General features: G+C 34.4%; 3 protein-coding genes across 4 annotated transcripts; 2 read left to right on the top strand and 1 right to left on the bottom strand.

The window, feature by feature from the left end:
* Positions 1 to 907: 907 nt before the first annotated feature.
* On the top strand, positions 908 to 16,810 carry LOC108576699 (cerebellar degeneration-related protein 2). 2 transcript variants are annotated; one of them, XM_017939751.1, is made up of 7 exons: positions 908 to 1,378; positions 4,540 to 4,652; positions 4,732 to 4,880; positions 5,427 to 5,610; positions 6,977 to 7,269; positions 10,384 to 10,537; positions 15,445 to 16,810. In XM_017939751.1, exons 1-7 carry the CDS (start codon positions 1,273 to 1,275, stop codon positions 16,693 to 16,695), a joined length of 2,250 nt encoding a protein of 749 aa, XP_017795240.1. In that variant the 5' UTR covers positions 908 to 1,272; the 3' UTR covers positions 16,696 to 16,810. The 2 variants fall into 2 exon arrangements, with proteins under 2 accessions (XP_017795240.1, XP_017795241.1); XM_017939752.1 differs by having other exon boundaries at positions 908 to 1,369.
* A 2,121-nt stretch (positions 16,811 to 18,931) lies between these two features.
* On the top strand, positions 18,932 to 21,459 carry LOC108576705. Its single transcript, XM_017939760.1, has 7 exons — positions 18,932 to 19,040; positions 19,544 to 19,962; positions 20,042 to 20,265; positions 20,345 to 20,400; positions 20,489 to 20,708; positions 20,775 to 20,983; positions 21,107 to 21,459. Exons 1-7 carry the CDS (start codon positions 18,964 to 18,966, stop codon positions 21,183 to 21,185), a joined length of 1,284 nt encoding a protein of 427 aa, XP_017795249.1. The 5' UTR covers positions 18,932 to 18,963; the 3' UTR covers positions 21,186 to 21,459.
* A 3,296-nt stretch (positions 21,460 to 24,755) lies between these two features.
* Positions 24,756 to 27,320, bottom strand: LOC108576683 (putative uncharacterized protein DDB_G0292292). The gene is made up of 3 exons (XM_017939726.1): positions 27,245 to 27,320; positions 24,817 to 27,164; positions 24,756 to 24,773 (listed from the first exon to the last, which is right to left on the bottom strand). Exons 1-3 carry the CDS (start codon positions 27,318 to 27,320, stop codon positions 24,756 to 24,758), a joined length of 2,442 nt encoding a protein of 813 aa, XP_017795215.1.

The raw sequence follows: 27,320 nt of genomic DNA on the forward strand, positions 1-27,320 counted from the left end.
ACAATCGCAAATTACTGCTTTATCGTTAAAATTAGAAATACCGCGAGCGAAAGTATCTTGAAAAGCATCACAATACCACACACAAATATTCTTCCCGAAATTGGTGAACTCACCGTTTCTAATGTTACTTATCATTAATCCTTACTAATTTATTCTATCATCAAGATGATCGCTACATTTGCAATCTTTTGTGTAATGTAATTATAAATATACAGACATGCACGCGCGCATACTAAAATAGTTGAGAGTCCATCTCTAGGAAAAAAGTAACGACTACAAATTGGCATAAGAAGTTTAAAACGTTCTATTAACTCTAGATAAAAACTACTAACTCTGCACACAAGTTTGATTTTCAATTTAATCCACCTGGCGAAAGCTGTTGTCGGAAATCCCATTTAGAACCTCTTCCCGTTTAAAATACTCCTTTCTATAGTACTACACACCGTACACGCGTGTGTGTCGCCTATAGATGCAAAGTGATCTACAAATGAAAAATCGTCACTTCGACGTGACAATTCCCATGGGCGAAGTTGCCGGTTTGAAATAAAAGTAGCCTAAGTGGGACAACTTTTGCACGTGTATCGAGGCAAGCGTATATACCCGGCGGGAAGAGATACGTATTCACGGAATGGGAAGAAGGGAAAGGAAGAAACGGTGGCCAGCGCACGCGGAGTGAGAGTACCCGGGGCAGTACCTGAGGAAAGATGCTCACCGCCGTCGCACAGAAGGGAATTGTGCAGCAGCAGCAGCAGCAGGTGAAAAAAGGAGAGGAACTCGAAGAAAGAGAGGGAAAAGAGAAAGAAAGAGCGGAGCAATTGGCTGTGTTTGAGAGGGGATAAGGGGAATGATGGCGAAGAGAGGGAGTTCAGTTAGCAGTGGATAAGGCATTCGACGTTTGGGTTGCACACGTTCCACGAGTACCTAGCGATTCACAGAAGACCGGCTACCTTCGGTGGAACCGGTTGTGGTCGATAACCCGACTTCTCCGCGTGTAACACTTGTGCGTGAGTAATCGTATCACCTGGATGGACGCCCCCGAACGGTCCCCAAAATATTCTTCCTCTTCTTCCTCCTTCTTTTTGTTTTCCTTTCCTCTTGCCGCCACTTGTTCATTGTTAGAAATTTGTCCCCGCGGGTAGAGAGTAGACGTTTCGACGTTGTTGAAAGTGACAAGAACGGTTAAAGGATTGAAAGTGAAGACCGCTTCGCCGAGGGAACGTAGAAAAACTGGAAGTTCAAGTAAACCGTCGTCAGGACTCTGGGTCCGGAAAGATGAGCGGACCTAGCGTAGACGTCGTCTGGGACCCGCAAACGCAGATGAATTCCTTGGATTGTTGGGATTACTCCATCGAGCTCTCTTGTCTTCAAGGTCCGGAAGGTATATTAAAGTAGGAAAAATTTGGCCGGCGCGGTGGTTCGTTCCGTTCGATCGGTCTTTGATAAAGGGAGATAGAGAGAGATGAAAATTTGTGCGGTGATGTTAAGAAATGGTGTATTCAAAATCGTGAACGTGTGCGTTTTTTCAACGCAAGATCGTCGATAATCCTTGATTTCTTTTTATGGAAATGTTGACATTTCAGACGTAAAAGTGACGATTAACGCATGTTCCTCGCGTGATGACGGTCTGCTTATGAGAAATATTTCCGCTTAAAAGATGTGCTTCATATTCTTATTACGTTTGTAAGGAAATGTCGTCGTAACGATCACCATAATTTTATTGCGATTAAACGAGTACATTGGTCGGAACCTGTGAGGATAAATTAGTTGCCGAAGTTCCAGGGTTTCCTTGAATCGGACTCAAGTTTATAAATACGTCGGATAATCTAATCTGACGACTGCAAACTCTAAAAATTTACTGTATCACGAGCATGCAATACAAACTCTAATGTTAGAAGAAAACGTACAATATTAGTAGAAGCTTGATATTAACCCTAGTGCGTTCTTCGTTTTGACTGTACACTTAAGACTTTTGGGTGAAAAAGGACCTAAGACCTTATGTGTAATAATTTTTGTCCCCAACGCGACATATGAACCTGGACAGTAAACGTTTAAAATAATGTTAAGGAACGTAAACTTGATAACAGCAAATATGACTGAAAATGTAAAGAGGCGGTGGGTCAAAAAAGACCCGAAGACCGCTCTAGGGGTTAACAACATACACAAATAAAAAAAAATGTTGCCTGTAAAGTTATTAAATGCAAGTTCCAAAGTGTCTTACGTCGATAAAATCAGCTAAATCGCTTTTTAATAAAATCAAATAAATGATCTCGCTGAAGATGCGTACATCATCCTCCAAACTAGTTGCAATTCATAATTTATCAACTTCTAAATCACTGTTCAATTCTTGTAGGAGATCCCTCACACGGTGCAAATTCATAAAAAAATTCCATAAAATAGTCAAACATTGTGACGAATATTCTGTGCTGTGTTGCAAACCCCACTTTACATATCTCTAAGATATTTGTGTTCTTTGTCGAGCACAGTCGCAGTGTAACATACGAATCTTTACACTCCAAAGACACTAATATCGATAGCATTGATAGTTTCTCGTAAACTGTCTCAGTTCGAAATTTTTTGCAAATTCTCTTCTCGCTATCCGCGTGCAGCGTGAGAAGGGGAAACCTGTTTTTCTTACCCTTTTTAAATAACCGCCTGAAGTGAATGATATAATTATGAAAAGTTCCACGGTGCGCAAAGGGTTAAAAATTCTCGAACAATTGCGGGCCGCGATGAAAATGTGGGAAATCTAGTGTCGCGAATGAATGGCATTTGTTGTGGCACATTGAAGTGAGTCGGGAGAGACATTAATGACAGCAGGGGATGGCAAGGAGAAAACGGTAGTTGGCTCGTTTGCTCGCCACGAAGGTCCTTGGCCCTAGCTAGAACACGGCTGTGCTCCTTGCCTGTGGGCTCACCGGAGGCCGAGACAGTTCGAGAACGAGGGAATACCCTGCTACATACTATGAACCGACATCGCGTCAAGTTCAACTGCACCTGGAACGTGTTCGGCGTTTATTTTTCGATTCTCGATTGTTCGCGTTTCGTCGCCGATAATTAGGGAACGCCGTAGATCGAGGAGATCGCTTCTGGATTCTATTGCAATTAAAGTACGCGTAAGTTAACGAGCCGATGTTCGCACGCACGCCGATTCTGCCGTGAGAGAAACTGAGAAATTCTGCACCGCGGGCGGGGAATGTCTCGTTACACGGAACAGTACTGCCGTATCAACTTCGAGTGTTGAAAAACTGTTCTTCGATTTGAATAACGGGAATGGTTGTGATTATGAAAGTGGTCTAAGTGAAAAATCTAGAAAAACTTGAAGTTATCGCTTGTTTTATGTTGAGTCGATCTTTTCACAGATAAGAGTTGTACGAGCCATTCGGAAACTGAAATGATTAACTCTACTTTTTGAAATTCTTGCAATGTTAGTATCGAAGCACATGCTTGGTGTTCAACTCTTCGTAATTAAAAAAGAAATTTGGCAAATTTCACTTGACGGAGTTAGTCACTTTGGCTTCTGAGCGGCTCGTATTACGATAGTATTTTGTGAAATATTTTATTACACAATGAAATCGGTATTTTTTAATTCGCCCAGAAGGAAAATTCTCGAAACGAAAAATCAGGCCACTTTCATAATCACCGGCACAATTATGAGTTACGACTGAGATTAATATTATTCGGTCGTTCAAGTTGAACGTTTAAAGAAGTATTGTGCTAAAAGTGGTGTATGGTAAAAATTGGCGAAATTAACGATACTCTTTGAAACAATATTAACGATATAACGAATTTTAATGGAGCGAAGATCTCCGGAAGATTTTTTCTTTTTTTTTCACTAGATCTATATACTAAATTACAGTGTCATGTTTTTTACTTCTAATTCTATTTATACCGTTATAATTTCAAGCGAAGCACGTGAAGCAATTACTCCAAGTTCCCAATCCATCTATCGAAACATTCCGAAAAGTGTAAAGTGTTAAACATTTTAAACTGTGAATTTTTTTTATTACTATTGTGGTTGAAATCGAGTAACACATTACTTGGAGAACGAAAAGTATACAAAATGCTTTGCATTCGGTAGAAACTTAAAGTGTAAACTGCAAAAGTGGTCACTGCACCATTAAATGGCTTTGCAAAATATTAAAATTACGAGCTACGGTTCGGATTAATATTATTTAATCTAAGTGATCGAAATTGAAGAAAATAATACATTCTTCGAAACGATATTAACGGCGTGAGGGTCTCCGCACTCTAACGTCACCAAAAATCTTTGAATTTTAACGAAATAGTAACTTGGACATTTTTATAGCCGGACAAATTAAAACCAGATTTCTAAAGAAATTTGACAAAGTTCAAACTTCGTATTCTTTACGTAAATTAATTTCGATATTTACGTAAATATCTTTAAACAAATTTGTATCGAATAGTTAATATGTGACACATTGCTGAAAATATTTAAATATTGCTAACTGTAATTTGACAGTGGAACAATCTAAACTTCGTGAATTTCGAGATCTCTAATGAACGTGGAATTTATTTCAGATTTACAATTGGCAGCAGAGCTCGGGAAAACACTGCTGGAGAGGAACAAGGAGCTCGAAAATATCATCAAAACGCATCAGTCCACCGTTGAAGAACAAGCACAAGAAATAGAGGTAATTTCTCGTTAATTAAAACAATTAGTTCGAAATCGTTAGGATCATTCGTTCATGTTGAAATAATATCTTGTTTCAGTATATGAAAAAACAGACAGCTGCCCTGAGAGAAGTGAACGATTCCCGATTGAAAATTTATGAGCAACTTGAAGTTAGTATCCAGGATTTGGAACGCGCCAATCACCGTCTCGTACTCGAGAATACTGGCGACAAAAAACTTATTAAGAGGTATTTCAAATTAACGATTATCCAGTTGCAGTCAATTTCTATAGTTTCGCTGAACAATTTCTGTAATAAAAATTTCTTTACAAACTATTACAAATACATCTTAATATCTTTAAATATCTTCTGCCTCTTTACAATCTGTGTACTTTATGTGCAAGTTTCTTAACTAAAATTTTTTTTTTATATTATTAACACTTTACCGACCGATAGCGGTTGAACATCCTACACACTTCCGACCGCTCACTCAGCCACAGATACATCGCCGACACCGGCTCTGTTTAGATTCTAGGCTATCGCGCGGGAATATATGCGCTTTTTCTTATACCTATAGAAATGTTAAATCAAACTTTGACCGATTAGTAGGCGGCAAAAAAGCTATTAATAGGCTACCGGTCGGTAAGCGTTGGCGGAAAAAAAGCTATTAATAGGCTACCGGTCGGTAAGCGTTGGCGGCAAAAAAGCTATTAATAGGCTACGACAAGAATACAGAGTATTTAATTTTCGTCTGCTGTTTATTTAATAAATACCTTTGTGATGTGATGTTAATAGCCAGTGTTTAACGATCGAGACCCTGGAAGCGCGGTGCGAGGATCTTCAGAAGAAAATCGACGAGATAAACGAGCAACATGAAAGTCTACTTCGGCAACGAACTGCCAGTCAGTCGACGAGTACCGTACAAACACAAACCGCTTTATGGAAAGCATCAGTCACGCAGGGTGGTAGCATACAACAGGTATTAATATTCATAGAATTCATTTTACCCGATCTTAGATAACTTCGATAATTATCGGTTATTCCGTTTAGTACTGAAATTGTAAACAGTCAGATCTCAGTTTCATCGTACAATTCCCCGACGAAAATTTCTATTCCATTCAACTGAACGTTTCCTAACGATCTTCTCTTGCCCCTTTCGAAAAGGAATTTAACTTCTAATTCGTGATTAAACTGAAACGCTGAAATGTAACATTTCATACTTGTAATTAAAAAATATTTTGCGTGTAAATAAACGAGGAAGAAAATTCGAAAGAAACAAGTAGGAAGTTTAACAAGAAAGAAAAAAAGGAATTTTCAAAATCATGACTATTAATTAGTATTTTTATGTAAACTATGGAACAACTCGTTCATTGCACCGTACATAATATCTTTGTATGCAAAACAGCAAAAAGAAATTATCATGCGAAACGTGTGCAATTATGCAGAAGGATATGCATTTGCACCTTGCATCTGAGAAAACATACGATATTACGTAGGCACATAATCTTCGTCAAACTAGTTAATATCGTTCGTCTATCAATTGTTTCTATTATTATATGTAAAAGAGTTGTAAAACACTGAAGTTGTTAGGAACGTTACGACAAATGAGCCGCCATTTGCCAAATTGGTTAAATCCACAAAACAAAAAGTAGAGAAAATTGAAGTAATATACGTCATATGTAAATATTAATATTCATATTTTTTATACTGTTGCGTTGAAAAATTATTTACCCTAATTTTTGTAAACATTTGAATTACATTATCACAACGATTTACTTTAGAGCAGTGGTTCTCAAACTTTTTTGTCTGGCGGCACACTGAAATCATTAAACAAAATTCACGGCACCCCTATTATTATTATTTTTTACTTTTTACAGTTAGTAAAGATATGACGGATGAGACGTATTTGAAAAAAAAAAAATAAAAGTTACTGAACAATTCAAAATTTCGCGTCACCCAGTTTGAGAACCACTGCTTTAGAGTATGGAGTTAATCACTTCTGAAATAAATGATTTATTATTCAACGGGCATGATCATTTTTGTCATTTAGCGCTGTTAAACCTAATTATTAAGAAAATTTATTTTAAATGTAAAAAGATAAGCATCGATCAAGTGCTTTGGCACCAAAATTTAAAAAAGTTCAAAAAGTGGAGGTAACCATGTTGGCCTGTGAACGGCTCAAATGATACTTCAATATTTTAAGTAGAGAATAGCTAAGATAAATACCGATTTTAATAAGATATTTGTTTAATAGGTCTTGTTAAAATCGTAATTAGCAAATATTACTAATAATCAACGTAATTGAACGCAGTATCCTTAATTTTATTTATAAAAACATTTTTCAGAACGCTGCCCCATCTGGCCAAAATTCTTTCCAAGAAGCAACCGTAGACTCGAATGTCCGACAAATAACGACAATGTTGTCAAGCGATGAAGAAGTTACCGAATTGCTGAGGCAGTTGCAAGAAGCGCGGAATCAACGAGCAAGAGAACAGAAGAAAGTTACCGAGCTTGGGCAACAATTAACCACTCTTCTGCTAGAGAATAACTCTCTGGAAGAACAGTTGACTGTTTGGCGTAGTAAAGCAGAGGATGTAAAAAGTCTTCAAGAGGAAATAAATACACTCGAAGAAGTAAGGTACGTTTCGTTTAAAAAAAAAAAACGTTTCCAAAGATTCATGGTTTCCTGCAACTTCAAAATTTCGAAGATTTTTAATCTGTAATCTACGGGGCCGCGTTTACCGCAAGACGCAGCAGGCGCAAGCTGGGGCCACATTTTAAAACCTTACCCCTCACGAATAACAATACAAAGAACAGCCTAGTTATAGTTGCAGAATAAAATACTTATTTTCAAATGTTAAATTCGTAATATGAAAACAAGAGGCCGCTGAAAACGCCAAATTTATTCAAGACCCTTTCTTTTGAAGCCTCGTAATGATGTTGCGCCTAGGGCCTCCAAACTTATTCCATTTTTTATAAATATCTGCCTTAAATCCATCACTTATTCAAACACTGCATAAATCTATTTTGTAATTAATCATTGAGTTGAGATAAAAAATTAAAAATATTGTCTTTTAATTACGGGTTTTACGTTGCATCTACTGTTAGGTCATTAGCGACGAATTTAAATGGATATTCTTTTACATTAGGGTATTTAGATTTTGTAGTAGATAAGTCGGTGTCTTTTAAATAGTTTATCGTACTTTTTATGAGGTCATGTGATGTCAGGGCCGTGCCTGGACTCAGCTTATACTTCTAACGCTGAGCTGGAAATCTTCTGCACTCGTAGAGTATATGGTTTATCGATATTCCGTGGTTGCAAAGGTTGCAGAAAGCTGGTTCCGTTTTCTTTATTAGGTGTTTATGAGCTATTTTGGAATGGCCACTTCGAAGTTTGGTCATAATCGTTTTTCTTTTCTGCTTGTATTGTTGTTAGGTATTAGTTGATAAGAGTCCTGTACTATGTCGAGGGTTTCAGTTCTTTTGGCCGTGGTCCATTCTTCTCTTACGTTAGCTTGTATTGTATTTGCGAGGTCTTCGTACAAGATACGTCTTTGGATTCCAATTGGTGGAAGAAATATTGCTCCTTTTGCAGTAGTATCAGCTTTTTCGTTACCAGCTATGCCTTAGTAGGAGAGGACCCAGGTAAAGAGTATGTGTTTGAGGATTCTTTGTGACTTTAGTTACACTTGTAGAGTTTGTGCGTATGTATTGTAGAGCTTCGAGAATTGCGTATGCCTTGGGTGTGAAGAGAGACGCAGCTTTGGTAAGGCGTTGTTTAATAACCGTGTTGTAGGTGATAATGGCGAACCCTTACTTCTTGGCCTGTTTCTGATGCATCAGTGTATATCTTATCGTAGCGCGAGTACTTATTCTTTACTTCTAGAAATTTCGGTCTGTAATCTAGCCTATCTATTTGATTTTCAAGAGAATCTGCAAGGTCACCGTTAACCTCGAGGGGTTTAGGTCCACGGCGCTATTTTTCCGTGACTGCGTTCAGTAATCTGATGTGGAACGGTGCTGGTAGCTTTGACTTTATTATGTGTAAGTGTGAGTATCTGTCAGAAAATATATTGTTGTAGATGAGATTGCTAGGAGTGGAGGATATTTCGGTTGCTCAAGAGCTTTCTTCTTTGTTCGAGTGTCGTTTCTTTGGCTTTGAATAGTATGCCGTTAATTGGGCTTGTACGATACCTTCCAACAGCTAATCTTAGTGTTGTGTTTTGTAACGGTTCAATTAGTTTTAATGTACATTGGTTTGCTGAGTTGTATATTATTGAACCGTAGTCTGTTTTGGATCTAATCAGGGCCTGGTAAGTTTTTAAGATAATTTAGGTGCTTCGTGTGTGGAACCCAGAATAGGTTGTTGTCGAAGATGAGTACAATTAGTTTTATACTATCTACCTCTTTTATTTCATTATTTTCCATATAGAGTTTTGACGAATTTTGATGTTGTTTACGTTTCTTTATAAACACGATATATTGAGTCTTTCGAGGAGAGAGTTTGAGACCAGATTTATTCGACCATTTCAGGAGATTGTTTACGTTTGACTAATAATTCTGTGACTGTATTCAGATTTTTTTTTCACTATAGGTTAGTGTGAGTTCGTCTGCGAACAGATTTGCTTGGACCGTAAGATTTATGTCTTTTACAATGTCATTTATTCCTATCGAGAACAGCGTAACGTTCATTACGAAGCTTCGTGGTACCCCATTATGGATAATAGCTGATTTAGAGAGGGTTCCATTAATTCTAACTTGGATTCATCTGTTCTGTTTCCTCTTGTATGGAAGATGTTCATAATTTTTATCTTTGTATTTGTGCCAATCTGTTTCTTTGAGCTTCCATTTGAGAGGGAGGTAGTTTTGTAACGAGAGGGGGTGATGTTTGTAAATTATTTTAATGAGGAAATGATCTGCTACATACTGATAAGTATGAATGGTATTATCGTAAAATGAATTAGGTTGTCACTAACATTATCACTATCACTTGTTTGGGAATAGCACACAAAGACGTTACAGATCGTTGCTAAGCACGTCGATTACACTGATCTACAAAATTTTACTTTGTTTTAACTTATGTGACTTTAATAGTATTTTTTATGCTGTATTCATATATGCAATTCGTTTGTTTCCATCACGTAGGGTTTTTGCGTGACACACAGATTAATGTTCAATAACTGGTATAATTTATTTAATTAATATTTCATAACTCATGGATTCAGTTATTATTAAGTAATACGATGAATTGTTACACAAAAACTACGGGTGATAGAAAAAATCTGATTGCAGATTCGAATACAGCATCGAAAAATACGTAAGAATCAGCGTGAATATTCTTTCTGACAAAAATCATGTTGCCAGTGCTATTCACCCTATGACTATGGCACACTCGGAAACAAAACGTTCCTTGCTGTGCCACGCAGAGGTAGCAATAACCGTCACGAATATATTTGCATAAATGATACAAAATACCAGTGTAAAAATCACAGAAGAAGCGTACGATGTGTGCAAAGAAATGGCAGATTCGATAACGCATTTGTTCTTAGCAAATGAAGAACGCCTATAAATTAGCACTGAACGCCTTTAAGCACTGTTCGCAGTCAAAGGGTTAACACAGGTCCATACACTTCGACAATTGAATCGTAACTCTAAAAACATTTTATGTTGTTTGTAAAACAATGAACAGCTTCGTCAAAATTTGATAAGCCAGCCGATGCGATTTCAACAATGGAAATTGACATTTTTCTAGATTGGGTCACTTATGCGGCCGATGTTTGCGTGGGATGGAGACGAAAACACATGATGATCTCTCTGTAATGTTGAACCAAGAGGAATACGACGACATTAGCATGGCTGAATCATTGATAAATGATAGTCAACGCGATACCGAGTCGCTTAATCAGGTAACTTATCTTTTTATTCAGTTACCACTATGCTTGTTCCATCGGATAATATACATACGTATGAACCGTTTTCTCCTCTTAACTATCTAACTGTGCTTTCGTTGTTTTTTTTTTTTTTTGTTGCCCTTCAGCGTGATGTTTGTTTCATACGCTTCGCGTGCCAAACGATATTTCGACCGTAGAATTTGAATAAAATACGTACAAGGCTTTACCGAACTGATAGCGCAGCCAGAGTGGCGATGATTCTACGTGAAATAATAAATTGGAAGTGTAGAGTAACATTTTTTCGCATGAAGTTTCGTTTTTTCAGTAAATCAATATTTAAAGTTCATCACGTATGTACAGGGTGGGCCACGTGAAGCAGGCCGCTTAATTGTCTTCTTTAGTTATGGTGGTATGAGAAAATTTTTATACAACTCGAGATGTTCCACAATAACTCCTCCATTTTGTAACAGTTTTACCTTTTTTAAATTGGAGAGAAAAACTGAAAGTTTATATCCTCTGAAAAAATGCCTTGATGAGCCTTTTCATCTAATAGATACCTATGAATAAATTTCCAAATTCTATCTATTTTTAGACACCTCAGGGTAGGCATACTCCTTCAGTTACTCATATTTCTGTCGATTCCATTAACTCGACACCCGAAACATGTTTACTTTGACTCTCGACCGATTTTACGACCTGCTATATCGTAGCGCATAGTACTATATCCATTTACGCGTGATCTAACCTATACTTCAATTTAATGAACATTGTTTATTACCATTAATAACATTATTATCTATTATATTAGATAACAAAAGATAAGCAATAAGAAAAATATTTTTTATTTAACAATTCTTCAACAAATAAAAGTGTGTTGGAAATGGCTTCCATTTTTCTATCAAACGTAGTTGTGTTCTACATATTACACTTATACGAAAGTATTAAATGAATAGTTAGTATCGATTTACTTGAGAAATTTTGCACGAAGCTTCGAAGAAAGGTTACGTCTTTGTCTTTACATAGAATCATTTCCTCTTGGATTTTATCATCAATTCAGCGTGACACCCCGGATATTACGGTGTACCTTTAACAATTGTAACGGCTCCAAGTTACACGAGTCTCGCTTCGAAAGTAATTTAATTTTATTTGCTTTAGGAAACACACCCAACAAAGATTAAGAAATCCAAGACAAAATATGAGAATAAAGAACATCGTTCGCTGTTATGGACTACTTTCGGGTATATATGTAAAACACCGTCGTTAATTTTCATTTTCTTTCATACAGTGTGGTACATAAAAAACGAATGCATCGTGCCATTATTATTGAAGCCTTTCCGAATTCCGATTTTCGTTCTGAGAAAGGTTTTACCATTGAACGGTAATAAAAAGTTACTCTAGGATATAGAAAAACGTATAGACGTCGCTAAACATTAATTCACGTAATTAAAGACTAAAGAGAATTAATCGAATAAGTACTTTACGCAATGCGTCATCGTTAGGTATCTATTTATAATCTACACGACTAAGTAAACCTTTTTTTTTTCTTTTTAATTTCGTTTTACCAAACGACTGAAAAACTCATCGAAAAGTTTCGTCAAATTTTTCCATTAAAAACGCATCACGTTGTTAATTATAATTAGAGATATCATGCAAGAGCTTCGAATAATTTTGTCCTTGTTAGATAAAGATCAAAACCTGTATCATATTGATGCTTATATCAACAATTGCTTCAAAGATACACGTTTTATTTTTACTTTGTAGCCCTTTTAGTTCGTATTTTATGGGTACTTGAAGCTTAGACTGTTCATAATCCTATACCATAGAAAAGTTGAATAGATTATATTGGGAAAAAGAATAATTGAAAGGTATACATGTATGTGTATGAAGATTTAGATGCGCAAAGCTAGAAGCGCGCCGTTGAATGTCTTTTCGATAAGTCTGGTTAAAATAAGGTGTAGGTAAAGCAAATTGAAAATTATAACTGGGCACTTACATTATTAAGCATGACGAATTTAATATCTTAACGAGGATAGTATTAAATTAATGCCACGAAAGCTATACTTCGGAGCCAGAAAAATTGCCACGCATAAATGACGAAATGTGTTTTTGCATGTTTATATTGTAGCAATAATTAAGAAAACTAGTGGTATTCTTGCAATTTGTAGATATACAATGGGTGTTTCCGAAATCATGGTACAACCGGAAAGGAAGTTAGTTCCTCGTGTAAAAAAAAGTAAGTGGAAAATATGGAATAAAATTTTTTCGTATGGAACTCCGTTTTCGAGAAAATCGAGTTTGAATATTAAGTTCAGAATATTAAGGTTACACAGGCTCTTAACTGGCCACAATCTGCTTAGTGTACCCAATCTGATTGGCCACCGTTACTTCTATTTGTATTTATAAACAATATCAAGGCCGTTAGTAATGCAATGGCTTGCCTACTGTTATTCCTACCAAAGAATTATCAGTGTCTTTGAAACTGTGGTCACTTGTGCGATACGCAGATTACTTAACGAATATTCAAACTCAATTTTCTAGAAATCGAAGCTCCATACGAAACAATTTTATTCTTTATTTTCGACGAAATTTTCGGTAAAAAACAAAAACAATTTCTTTTTAGTATAGAAAACTGATAGGTTTTAATGAGTGAATTAATCAGAGACGGTTCTTCCCGCTAAGTAATCGTTATTCTAGATTTCCACACTCTTCGTACACACACTCGCGCGCACGCACATCTATAGCGACTCTACCCTACTCTTTTCCGACGTGCACGTCGATCACGTCGTCTCTATCTTACAAAAACTTCGTTAATAGTGTTTGCCATCTTATAGGCAGCTTTGAAATACCATCATTCCAAAATTTGTCATCTTCTTCAGCAAAGAATCTTGAAATATGCATTTCGCAGGTCTCTAGAGAATCAAAATGTTTTCCATTAAGCGAATTCTACAAAGAACGAAATAAAGTAGAAATCTAATGGTGCTAAATCAGATGAATATAGTGGATGAATAAGAATATACCTAATTCAGCTCTTTCAATTTTTGCCGTGTCTGTAATGATACGTGGCCTCGCGTTGTCTTTGTGAAAAACTACCCCTATTGGCATGTTTTAATCGTTTTTCCTTAATGCTTTCCCTTAGTCTATCCAGTTGTGAACAATACTTATTAGAATTAATGCTTTGATTAGGTGGCAGGAGCTCTTTTCGAATCTTACCATACACGTAACATGAACTTCTTGGGGTGCAAATCGACTTTGGGAGAGGTTAACGAGGTTATATTAGGTTATGTTAGGTTAGGTTAGGTTAGATTAGGTTTACTGCAATATCTTTTTCGTACCACATTATTATGAACAATGCATTTTTCATCTCCAGTTACAATCCGCTTCAAAAATGGTTCGCTCTCATTATACATTAATAATGAATCACAAGCTAAAATTCGATCGACTAAATTTTCTTGGCTTAAATTGTGCGGAACCCAAACATATTTTAAAATCATACCAAGTTAATGCAAATGGTTCTCAACGCTGGATTTCGATATTCCTAACATTTCAGAAATCTCTCGGGTGGTATAACATGGATTATTTTCCATTAAAATTAGAGATTTGATTGTCGTCAATCTCAGTAGGTCTGCCAGAACGTTTATCATCGGCAATACTAAAATCTTCATCACGAAACTTTTTGAACCATCTTTGCACCATTTTTTGATTCACATCACTATGCACATCAGAAGTCTTTTTTGCTATTTTTACAACATTTTTACCTTTACGAAAGTAAAAAAGCATAATTGCACGGAAATACATCTTCTCGTTCATCTTTAAATCAAAATAAACACTAAAAAGATTTAACCAAATATAATCAACTTTTTTTTTTAAATTACACATTAGAATCTCAACTTTTAAACTACACATACGTTTTGTAGGTTAGATAAATAGTCTTTTGTTTTAAAAACAGCCGAAACGACCTCTTGCGGAAAAATCCGAAACTACTCATTGGCCAACCCAATACATGGGGAATCACCTCCTTACCGGTTGTAGCACGATGTCGAAAACACCCAGTATACATATTATGAAACGATAAGAGAGGAAAGGGTTTAATTTCCAAAGAACCAAAAGACTGCGTTAAATTAACGAGTTAGCGACTAAGTTATTTCCATATGTAATTGTTTGTGATAAGGATAAGCGTCTAAAAGTTAAATAGATTGGATTTGGTGATGCTGCTTATTTTTTTAACTATTAAGTTTGCCTCATCGTATTCACTTTCTGATTGTTGTCTATTCGACTTTGACCATGGCCGAATATTAATTGTGTATCTAGTCGAAGTATTTGTTAGAAAATTGCGTTGTACAATGTAAGTGCCAGATTTATATGATATTAAATAAAACACTTTTACAACAAATATTGCTTTTTTTATTTAACATCCTATAAATCTGGCGATTCCTTGGCCTTTTATCCATTCACCCTTGCATTTTTAATAACGTTAAGAAAATAATCTTTTCCTACGTAAATTCGAAGGGGATACGTGAAGATAAGTTTTCGAACAAAAGATATTCACAGAAATTTAACTGCATCACCAATTTCATTCATTCATGCCTTAACGTATTACGGGGCAAAATAATGATCTCAAAATCAATTATTTATTGACAAACATCAAGGACAAAAATTGCAAAATAAATTACGTCCAAATATTTTTCCTAATTTTTAAAAATGATGCTGAAACTTGGCCTTTTCGACCGACGACATAGAATTGTTAATTTCTATATTATATTTTTTTTCATTACAAGAAAGTTACATTACCTTTCATAATTATAAATCATATTCGAGTGACAAATTTTTCACATCTCTATAAAGAAAAATTTACAACTATATAATTTAAATAACGGGCTGTCTTTAAAGTAATTGTTTTAAAAATATGAATGTGTTGCTTACAGGAAACAACTAATAAAGATGGAGTGTCGAGCGACCTAAGCAATCCATATAGAGTTCTGGTGGAAAAGTATCAAGCTTTAATAGAAGTCCAAAGACGTTCCGCTTACCGACGAAAGGATAACGGTCCCGCGGCTTGCATGTCGTTACAGGAGGAATTGGAAATGTCGGGCGAGTTTAATAGTTTCCAGAATCCAACGTCAGAGGCAGAGATGCCGCAAGAATCGACGAAATCCATTAATGGAAACAGTACACGTGCCAAAACAGAGATATGCGGTAAGAAAGCGTTTTCCGCCACCCCCACTGATTTCTCCGAAGCGGAAACATCTTCCTCCGGCTTCTCAGACGAAACAAGTAACAAGGCAACGCAAACCGAAGGAAGGCCCGGCTCGTTCCTTTGTTCCATTGCCGACGGCGAGGATTGCAAGTTTAGCATTTACGATGACAATAGTCCGTTTGAGAGTAGATTCCGGAAAACACCAGAATACAGACATTTATTCAGCGAAATATTCCGTGTTCTTAAGCGAGCAGCAGAGGCTAAAGATGAAGGCGAAAAACTGCCTTTGTTGGACGATTCCACGAGTACGAGTGCTTCTAAAACACAATCCTCGATGTTAGTTCAAGAAGACGTTCCTAGTGAAACCACAGATGACAATCAGAGTGTTGTTTCGTCCGCTCTGTCCTCTACTGTATCCGAGCCACTTTACAGAGTACAAACACCAGTTTCATCGAACACGATAAACGAGCAACACCAACAAAATAACAAAGAGGTTCGTACGCATACAAAAAATGGTAGGAATACAAACCAACGAAACGGAAGTCGCTTAGATTATCTGTCGATTAACGTTACGAAAAAGTCATCAAAGAGGCATGCTGCCAGAAAATTGGCAAATAATGATAGACCCCCAACACCTGACGTGATTCCAACAACAAATTCGAAATTTGTCCCATTAAAATCGAACAATGGCGGAAAGAGGAAATTCAGACCCTTTACAGTTTCCGATCACAATGGTACGATGTGCAATGAATACAGTTACGCGAACAAAACGAAAGAATCACCTAATACTACAAGCCGTTCGAACAATATGTACGCACGTAATAGTAGTGATCAGCACAATAAGATTTTCGAATACAGTGACTACAAACCGAGTACAGCATCGGAAGAAGTCGCCCGATTAAAGCGTTTAGAAATGTCTTATGCGGAAGTTCTTCGCTTGCCAAATAAATCTAAAATGAGCAATCATCGTAGAAGTTAAGAAATTTTCTCACACGATACCTTGAAGGGAAAAAAATTAGACTTTTATACGTAAGATATAGTCAAGTGAGATTAAGTTCAAAATTTTTAAGTTTAATGTCAAGTGAATACATAAACAGAACAAGATTAAATTATTTCAAAAGTAAGATTCAGTATTGGTAATCAGTGCTAATTAAACACATTTTGTAAATATCTACGGAAAGCGACTGTGCGTAGCGTCTGTACTAGGTACTAAACTATTTGACATAAAGTTTTTTATTCTATTTTGTATCTTAACTGTATATCATTTTTTCATGTGGATGTGCGTGGGTAACAAAGGTATACAACGTTAATATATATTGTCGATGATATCTACACAAGATTAACGAGGAAGACAAATCGAGTTGTCCCTCGAGAATTTGTTTTCTCTTAGAAAATGTAGTCGTGATGAGAAATAAAATTATTTATGTGCCATTTACTACGTCGAATTGCAATCATCAACTATTCCATACTGTCTCGAACTTCCTTTAATAACGTAATACCTATTCCCCCAAAAGGACTCAGTGCATATAAGTAATAGCATATACAGTATATTAACTTCTATATTTCATAGCTATAAATTACTATATTGTGATCATCTTATATCGAGTAAATAAAATCTTTATTGCAGTAAATTCAGTTGCAGTAACGTATAACTCCTTTATCTACAATGTCCTGTAAAAAACCACATTTTTCTTTTATTTATTGAACGTTATGAACGTTTGTTACGCTATACAAACTCTGAATAACCAGTATATATTCTTTACATTTCAATTTCAATAGAACACATTATTTTTTCCGTTTCAAAAACTTCATTGACAACAAAATATTAAAAATTCCTAAATGCTTATTGTTTTATTTGACTATATTAAATGTACAAGAAGCATTCTTGTGTCCATCATTTATAATTACATTCAATTCATTTGTTATTATGTCGATTTCGTTCAATTATTGAGGCGTACTGTATGTATATAAATCAAAATTAAAATATGTGATGTTTTATAGATACAAATTCCACTGAGAACTCATTTCTCAATGTATTATGTACTTGTCTTTTAATCTCTTGATTCCTTCCCGATTTCCCATTTTTATTTTGTTTTAGAAATATTTGGAATAAAATTCTCTGCCATTATATGTGACAAATTCTGAATAAAATTCATACATATTTAATTAAGAATCATCGAACAATGCACGATGCACTGCACCTAAACTTGGCTGTACATAACTTGAACTAACGCTTCTTCTGGATCTACAAAAACACAAAAATAAAAAGGTTTATTTTTAATTCATTTTTGACAATTATAAAAAATATTACTATAATATGAATAATGAAATATGATGTTTATTCATAATCAAAAAATATCGCGCTTACTCTGTGAGAGACCTAACAGCTGGACCTGTTGGATTATTTTTTGGTCGTGGATTCACAAGAAGACACTTCATTGGATGACCATCTAACTGTCTATTATGATAAGTTTTAACAGCTTTAGTAGCATCCTTTAATGTCTTATAAATTACTTCCGCTAATAATTCTCCTACATCTTTAAATAGTTCCTGAAATATACAAGTGCTAACTCTTGCTGCAGCTAATGAATACACTTAATATTCTTGGACTTTTACCTTGATACTACAATTCGATAACCAGTAGATTGTGACGAGGAACTGGAACTTGTTTTAGACCGAGATAAAACACCCATAGTTCGAGATTTATTTGAAACTGAATCTAATCTTGACTTTACTCGAACGTCTCTGTGACTCCTTGAGTCGTAATACTTTGAAACTACTGGATCTTCTGCTAATATAGTCCTACAAAATAGCATTTAATTAAATAATATACATAATAAATTTAAGTCAATATAATTTAGTAACTGAAAACATTAATACAAATGTATACCGTGATTTTGTGCCAAAACTCCAACCTTCTTCGTACGATAGTCAAGTGGTTACTGAAATTAAAGGGGTGGATTCACATGAGAATCGCAGAGTCTTATGGCTGATTCGTATGAGTCGTAGAGCGTGGACGTCACAGGTAAATTTTTTATTTAATAAATATAATTAATGAAAAATATTACACCTGACTGTGAGTTCAATTTGACTAAACAGTGGTCAAGTGGAAGTGTGCAAGGAAAGTAAGTTGGCATTGCAAACGCTAAATGTAATAGTTACACGAGAATCTGCCTCTACGTGTGAAGCAGCTTGTAATTTCAGTTTTATGATTCGCGTCTGTTTCGGACAGTTGGATGGTTACGGTATGGCTGATGTAGGTCTAAGTTTAGATGACATAATTAAAAAATCAAAATCATCAGGAATGAGAAGCAGAGGTGGAGGGTAAGATAATTTTAAGAAATTAGTAGCAAATGTATCTCTATAGTAATTATTGTGCTATTGATTTCCTTATAACCTTAAAGAAATGAGTCTGCAGTTATTAAAAAGCAAATTTCCTTTTAAATATCACCAGAAAATAGTTTTAGAGTATTTTGCTTCATTTTCAATGTTTCTTTTTAAATTATTTTGTTATTGTACTATTTCGGAAAATTTGTCTCATAACCTGAGATTAGTGAAAATAGTTGTAAAATAAACGCTTCTTTTTATAATGTAAAAAGCTGTTATGAATGTTTCAAAAGTTAAAAGTTTTATTATGAATGATTTTTTCAAAATTGTGACTTAATATTTGTTACATTGTGGTCTAACTCTAATTTGTATGATTAATAGTATTTCAGTATAGCATTATATTAGATAAAAACATTTATTTTTAGAAGTAAATTAGAATGAGTATATCATACATGTAAGATTACATGTAGTTATAATTTTTTTTATCCCTTTTTGTATAGTGTTCGAAGAGGAATTAATAGGGGTGCACGTGCTAATGGTTCATTAAGAGGTCGAGGTTCACAAGTAATCACTGATGCACGATTTAAGATTATACAAAAAAATCGAGAGAAGCTTACAGATGCAAGAGATAAACTTGCTGAAATTGCCAAACAAAGTGATGCTAGATTAAAATTAGATAAAATTCGTGCATCCCAATTAAAAAAGATAGAACCACAAATACCTGGAATATCTCGAAAAACTGGTCGCAATGGAAGACTGTCCCTATCAACTAATAAAATGCCTCCAATTATGCCTCATACTATAACACCAAATATTCCAAATAATTATATGCCTCCACCTATGAGGTCAGTGGGTTATAGGCCACCTCCACTTGCAGAATCTCATTATATGGGAGACATGAACATGGATTATTCTGATGGTAAAGATAATATCAGTGTAACTATTTAGTACAATAACTGATAGTTTACAAAATTATTTACTACTTTTGTTTGTTCTAGAATACATGATGGAAACAGCACCTTTAAGAAGGACAGTAAGTAATGAATATGCTCCCACACCACCTCCCCCACCTCCTGTATTCAGTATTAAGCCTGCATCTTCATACACATGGGTAAAACCAACAACAACTAATGTAACAAGAATGGTACCCTCCCGTAAGCCAGAAGTTGATAGAGAACGTGAAAGAGGAAGAGATTACAAAGTTATTGCACGTTCTTCAATGGTAAATATTATTGCATGCAGTTTATCACGTTAATCACTTAATTTTCAGCTTTCATTTTATTTATATTTACTGTTTTTAGGCAAAATCTACTTGTCCCCCATACAAAGAAGATTGGAGTTTTGGCACAAAATCACGGTATACATTTGTATTAATGTTTTCAGTTACTAAATTATATTGACTTAAATTTGTTATGTATATTATTTAATTAAACGCTATTTTGTAGGACTATATTAGCAGAAGATCCAGTAGATTCAAAGTATTACGACTCAAGGAGTCACAGAGACGTTGGAGTAAAGTCAAGATTAGATTCAGTTTCAAATAAATCTCGAACTATGGGTGTTTTATCTCGGTCTAAAACAAGTTCCAGTTCCTCGTCACAATCTACTGGTTATCGAATTGTAGTATCAAACTTACAAGCAAATGTGACTCAAGAAGATATCAAGGTAAAAGTCCAAGAATATTAAGTGTATTCATTAGCTGTAGCAAGAGTTAGCACTTGTATATTTCAGGAACTATTTGAAGATGTAGGAGAATTATTAGTATCCCGATTAGTACGACCCGGTACAGCGGAAGTAATTTATAAGACATTAAAGGATGCTACTAAAGCTGTTGAAACTTATCATAATAGACAGTTAGATGGTCATCCAATGAAGTGTCTTCTTGTGAATCCACGACCAAAAAATAATCCAACAGGTCCAGCTGTTAGGTCTCTCACAGAGTAAGCGCGATATTTTTTGATTATGAATAAACATCATATTTCATTATTCATATTATAGTAATATTTTTTATAATTGTCAAAAATGAATTAAAAATAAACCTTTTTATTTTTGTGTTTTTGTAGATCCAGAAGAAGCGTTAGTTCAAGTTATGTACAGCCAAGTTTAGGTGCAGTGCATCGTGCATTGTTCGATGATTCTTAATTAAATATGTATGAATTTTATTCAGAATTTGTCACATATAATGGCAGAGAATTTTATTCCAAATATTTCTAAAACAAAATAAAAATGGGAAATCGGGAAGGAATCAAGAGATTAAAAGACAAGTACATAATACATTGAGAAATGAGTTCTCAGTGGAATTTGTATCTATAAAACATCACATATTTTAATTTTGATTTATATACATACAGTACGCCTCAATAATTGAACGAAATCGACATAATAACAAATGAATTGAATGTAATTATAAATGATGGACACAAGAATGCTTCTTGTACATTTAATATAGTCAAATAAAACAATAAGCATTTAGGAATTTTTAATATTTTGTTGTCAATGAAGTTTTTGAAACGGAAAAAATAATGTGTTCTATTGAAATTAAAATGTAAAGAATATATACTAGTTATTCAGAGTTTGTATAGCGTAACAAACGTTCAATAAATAAAAGAAAAATGTGGCTTTTTACAGAATATTGTAGATAAAGGAGTTATACGTTACTGCAACTGAATTTACTACAATAAAGATTTTATTTACTCGGTATGAGATGATCACAATTTAGTAATTTATAGCTATGAAATATAGAAGCTAATATACTGTATATGCTATTACTCATATGTTGATGATTGTAATTCGACGTAGTAAATGGCACATAAATAATTTTATTTCTCATCACGACTACAATTTCTAAGAGAAAACAAATTTTTGAGGGACGACGCGATTAGTCTTACTCGTTAATCTCGTATAGATATCGACAATATATATTAATGTTGTATACCTTTGTTACCCACGCACATCCACATGAAAAGATTATACTAGTTAATATACAATATAGAATGAAGATCTCTCATCATCATTATCATCTCCGGTTTCACTAAGAACGTCTTCTGAAACTAACATCGGGGATTGTGTTTGAAAAGCACTCGACTTGTGGAATCGTCTCACAAATGCAGTCCTTCATCTTTATCCTCGGCTGCTCGCTTAACCTTTAGAGGGCCGGCTTGACCACAATAGTGGCCATGAATAAACTTGGCAGAACATGTAGGTTATTTATATGTATGAATTTTACATTAAAAAACTTTAATTTCAATGAAAAAATTCCGGTCCTTTAAAGGTTAAGAATGCACAATATATCGCTAAATAAATATCTGTATTCTGGTGAGCCAGGCCCTTCTTTGGCTTGCGTTGCCTTATTACTTATTTGGGTCGGAGAAGCCAGAGGAAAATGTTTCCGCTTCGTAAAAATTATTAGGGGGTGACGAAAAACGCTTTCTTACCACTTATCTCTGCCTTGGTACGTGTACTATTTCCATTAATGGTTTCGTTGATCTTGCAGTATTTCTCCCTCTGACGTTGGATTCTGGAAACTATTAAACTCGCCCGCCATTTTCAATTCCTCCTGTCACGACATTTTGAATTCTTCCTGTAATGACATGCAAGTCGCGGGAACGCTATTCTTTCATCGGTAAGCGGAACGTCTTTGGACTTCTATTAAAAATTGATACTTTTCTACCAGAACTCTATGTGGATTCCTTATATAGCGGCACTCTACCAGTGTAGTAATAAAGTTCCTATAGTCACTAGTTGTAACTTGGCAACAGTTAGGTTAAGAAAAATTATGATTCTCTAGAGACCAACGAAATGCATATTTCAAGATTTTTTGCTGAAGAAGATGGCAAATTTTGGAATGATGGTATTGCAAAGCTACCTATAAGATGGCAAACAATCATAGATGAAAATGGTTAACGCATCATTTAATGAAGTTTTCGTAAAATAGAGACGACGTGCGTGCCGGGAAAGTTTAGGGTAGAGTCGCTGGAGATGTGACTGCGTGCGAGTGTGTGTATGAAGAGCGTGGAAATATAGAATAACGATTATTTAGCGGGAAGAACCGTCTCTCTCTCTTTGCGCATCTAAATCTTCACATACATACATGTATACCTTTCAATTATTTTTTTTTCCCAATATAATTTATTCATCTTTTCTATGGTATAAGATTATGAACAGTCTAAGCTTCAAGTACCCATAAAATACGAACTAAAAGAACTACAAAGTAAAAATAAAACGTGTATCTTTGAAGCAATTGTTGATATAAGCATCAATACGATACAGGTTTTGATCTTTATCTAACAAGGACAAAATTATTCGAAGCTCTTGCATGATATCTCTAATTATAATTAACAACGTGATGCGTTTTTAATGGAAAAATTTGACGAAACTTTTCGATGAGTTTTTCAGTCGTTTGGTAAAACGAAATTAAAAAGAAAAAAAAAAGGTTTACTTAGTCGTGTAGATTATAAATAGATACCTAACGATGACGCATTGCGTAAAGTACTTATTCGAGTAATTCTCTTTAGTCTTTAATTACGTGAATTAATGTTTAGCGACGTCTATATGTTTTTCTATATCCTAGAGTAACTTTTTATTACCGTTCAATGGTAAAACCTTTCTCAGAACGAAAATCGGAATTCGGAAAGGCTTCAATAATAATGGCACGATGCATTCGTTTTTTATGTACCACACTGTATGAAAGAAAATGAAAATTAACGACGGTGTTTTACATATATACCCGAAAGTAGTCCATAACAGCGAACGATGTTCTTTATTCTCATATTTTGTCTTGGATTTCTTAATCTTTGTTGGGTGTGTTTCCTAAAGCAAATAAAATTAAATTACTTTCGAAGCGAGACTCGTGTAACTTGGAGCCGTTACAATTGTTAAAGGTACACCGTAATATCCGGGGTGTCACGCTGAATTGATGATAAAATCCAAGAGGAAATGATTCTATGTAAAGACAAAGACGTAACCTTTCTTCGAAGCTTCGTGCAAAATTTCTCAAGTAAATCGATACTAACTATTCATTTAATACTTTCGTATAAGTGTAATATGTAGAACACAACTACGTTTGATATAAAAATGGAAGCCATTTCTAACACACTTGTATTTGTTGAAGAAAAATTGTTAAATAAAAAATATTTTTCTTATTGTTCATCTTATTCTCTAATTAAAAGGTGCAATCAGTGATCGTACCTTTTTATTTTGCGACCTTCGAATCCGCTGTGGTGCTGAAATCAAATTATAACCATATGCAAACATAACATGGTTAGACTTATAGGAATAAAAATAAGAAAGAAATTAAATAATTACGTTTTTCTGGTGTTTCCCATGAAATAAGATTTTCTGTGACTACATTCCTCTTTCTATCGCTAGACTGCGCCCTACTTCTTCGAACATGAGGAGTCATGGGTAATACTGGTTTGCTTGTTTCACAAAGACTACATACTCTTTCTGCAACAACATGTACTCATTCAAATATTGCATTTAGAGAAAATAAAATATTAGTTTATTAACAACTATCCATACCAAAAAATTTGACATTTTTAATGGATCTTCTCTTGGTGTTACTTTCTTCTAAAGACATGTTATCAATCCAAGTGTGTAAATCCATTTTTTCCTTATCATTAGAGCTAACTTTCAGAGAATTTTTTTTCCTCCTCTCTAAAGGAGTTTTATTTTCTTTAAATTCTGATTCTTGAATACTAGTAAACACTTTTTTTAAGGATTTTCTTTTAACTATAGGTGTACAAAGTGCTGTAACAGTTATATTTTTTAAAACTTCTATACTTTCATCATGTTCACTTATTTCTTGTTTGTCATTTATAGAAACATGCTTTTGTAATTTTTTTTTTAATGTATTTAAATTTGTATCATCTGTAATTTCTTCTAATGGTGAAGTTTTATACAAAATCTCATTCCTTTCAACAAGTGCATTTTGTCTTCTTAAACTTCTCCTTGGTAATGGTATACCAAGATTTTTATCCAATTCTGGTCTTAGTAACTGTGTTGTAGGTGGTACTTGTATAGTTGGACTAATATTTTTAATTGTAGAATTTTTCGATTTAAAATATCTGATATCTATTTCAGATTCTTCAGAACTATTATCATCAAAAGCAAGTTTTCTTTCTGCATTAATTGTTATTTCATCAGGGCTGTCCAAGTTAAAACTATCTGTTTTTGATAATATTACTGCCAAATCCATTTTTGTCTGCATTTCTTCATCCATTGGTACCTCATTTAAAACTACACGATCATTAAAATTAACTTTATTTATTAACTTTATACGAGATTCTAGTATAGTTATACTCTTTGTTGGCTTCAATATACTTTTTTCTGGTGTTTGATCAGAATTAACACAAGATATTGTATCATCCAAGTGTACCTTTGATGTTTTATACATTTGACTTACTTTTATTATGGTTAATAGACTCTTTACCTTCTTTGATGTTTCAGACAAATGTACCTTTTTCAATAGACTTAATCTTTTATCATGTCCAATAGGTGCATAATCTTTTTCATTGGGAGTACTACACATAGATTCCCTTATTTTATATTTTATATTAGAGCTTTCATTTGTTTCGTATTTATTACTCAGAATTCGATTATCTCTAACTTCAACTTCCTTCGTATCGTCGTTATTTCTCATTTCTTGTGCCATTTTTTCTTTCTTCTCTGCCAAGAAAACTCTAATAAAACTTGATTTTGTAGATAAAACATTCTTTCTTACAATAGATCTATTTTTAGTGATGGGTTTGTCAACAGGTAGTTCTTCCTTCCAGCCTCGTGAACGAAGTTTTTGTAATTTTTCAAATCGTGAATCACAGTTCATTATGTCCATATACAACATATCCCATAATCCTTGCAAATCTTTACATGTAACTAACATTTTTCCTTTTCCTGTCTCACAATCAGCAACTAATTCACGGCATCTTTCGAACTTTTTGTTTAATAATAAATTTGTTTGGCCAATAGCTTGATTTATTTCATACTGCCCATCCTCTGTAGTTTCAGATTTTATTTTAATTTCTGCCCATGTTTTACATAATTCATTTAATCTGGTTATTTCTTTGTTTAAAAAAAATTGAAAATATTGTGCAGTATGATCCCCTTCTTCAACTGAAATATTTAAATTTTTCATGACAGTATGTTTTGTAGGAGTGACATCACTTGATGAATGATCAAGACTGAAACCACATTTTAATTGTTCTTTCCTAGCATTGCTTTTTCCACAACTAGAAACTATGTAAGGTGAAAAGAAAACTAGTTTCTCTGGAGAATCAGATTTTAATGATGCAGATATGATATTTTTTGAGGAAGAAAGTACTTTCTTAGTGTAACTGTGCCCTTCTTCATTATATTTTTCAGTACTATGTTCTCCACTATTATGTTCTTCATTACTATGTTTTTCACTATTTTGTTCCTCATAACTATGTTTTTCACTATTATGTTCTTCACCAGTATGTTCTCCACTATTATGTACTACATTTTCATCACCAGATTTTATCTTGTTGTCATTATTATTACTATTATTATTAGAAAAATTGAATGTTTCTTCTGAATCATCAGTATGACTTTTTTTGTCATTAAGTGATGTATCATTCTCCTTAATATTAACTGGTTTTACATTAAATATTGCAATGTTACTTTTTCTATTTACCCTTGACTTTCTTGAGGAGGAAAACTTAAGCTTGTTTGTTTTAACAGGTGTATTTTGTATGACTACTCTACCAAATAAAGGTACATGAAGCAACCTACCTGAAGCTCTGAATTTGCGATCAATAAGAGCAACAGACTGTTCATCCTCTTTCTGACACTTTTTTTGTTTATTTATAACATTTGGATTTTTAAGAGAACCCTTTGTTACTTTCTGTGTAAGTGCTTCATTCATTAATCTTTTCTCTGTTGCTTTTGTAACTCTTTTTTTAGGAGAAACCAAATGCATGGGTGCAGCTTGATTATGTGCCTTTCCACGTATCACAATTGGAGAATAAAATTTGTGATGAACAACTCCAATTACAAAGGGTGGCTTTCTTTTATATTGTTCAATCTTTCTGCATTTTTCGCGTTCAACTTTCCATTTTAAAAACCTAGTCATATGATCTTCTACTACAGGGGCTAATTGCTCTCCTGAAATTAAATTGTTAATAATAATGTGATAGTATATCAATGAGATAATATATCAAACATGAGCACCGTTTTATACAAACCACTGTTCTGTGATGTGCTTTCCCCAGAATTTGATATGATTCTATTTTTATTAAACAATTTTACGGGTTTCTTCAT

The sequence above is a fragment of the Habropoda laboriosa genome, unplaced genomic scaffold (genome assembly GCF_001263275.1).
Source record: "Habropoda laboriosa isolate 0110345459 unplaced genomic scaffold, ASM126327v1 scaffold423, whole genome shotgun sequence".
Classification (NCBI taxonomy): Eukaryota; Metazoa; Arthropoda; class Insecta; order Hymenoptera; family Apidae; genus Habropoda; species Habropoda laboriosa.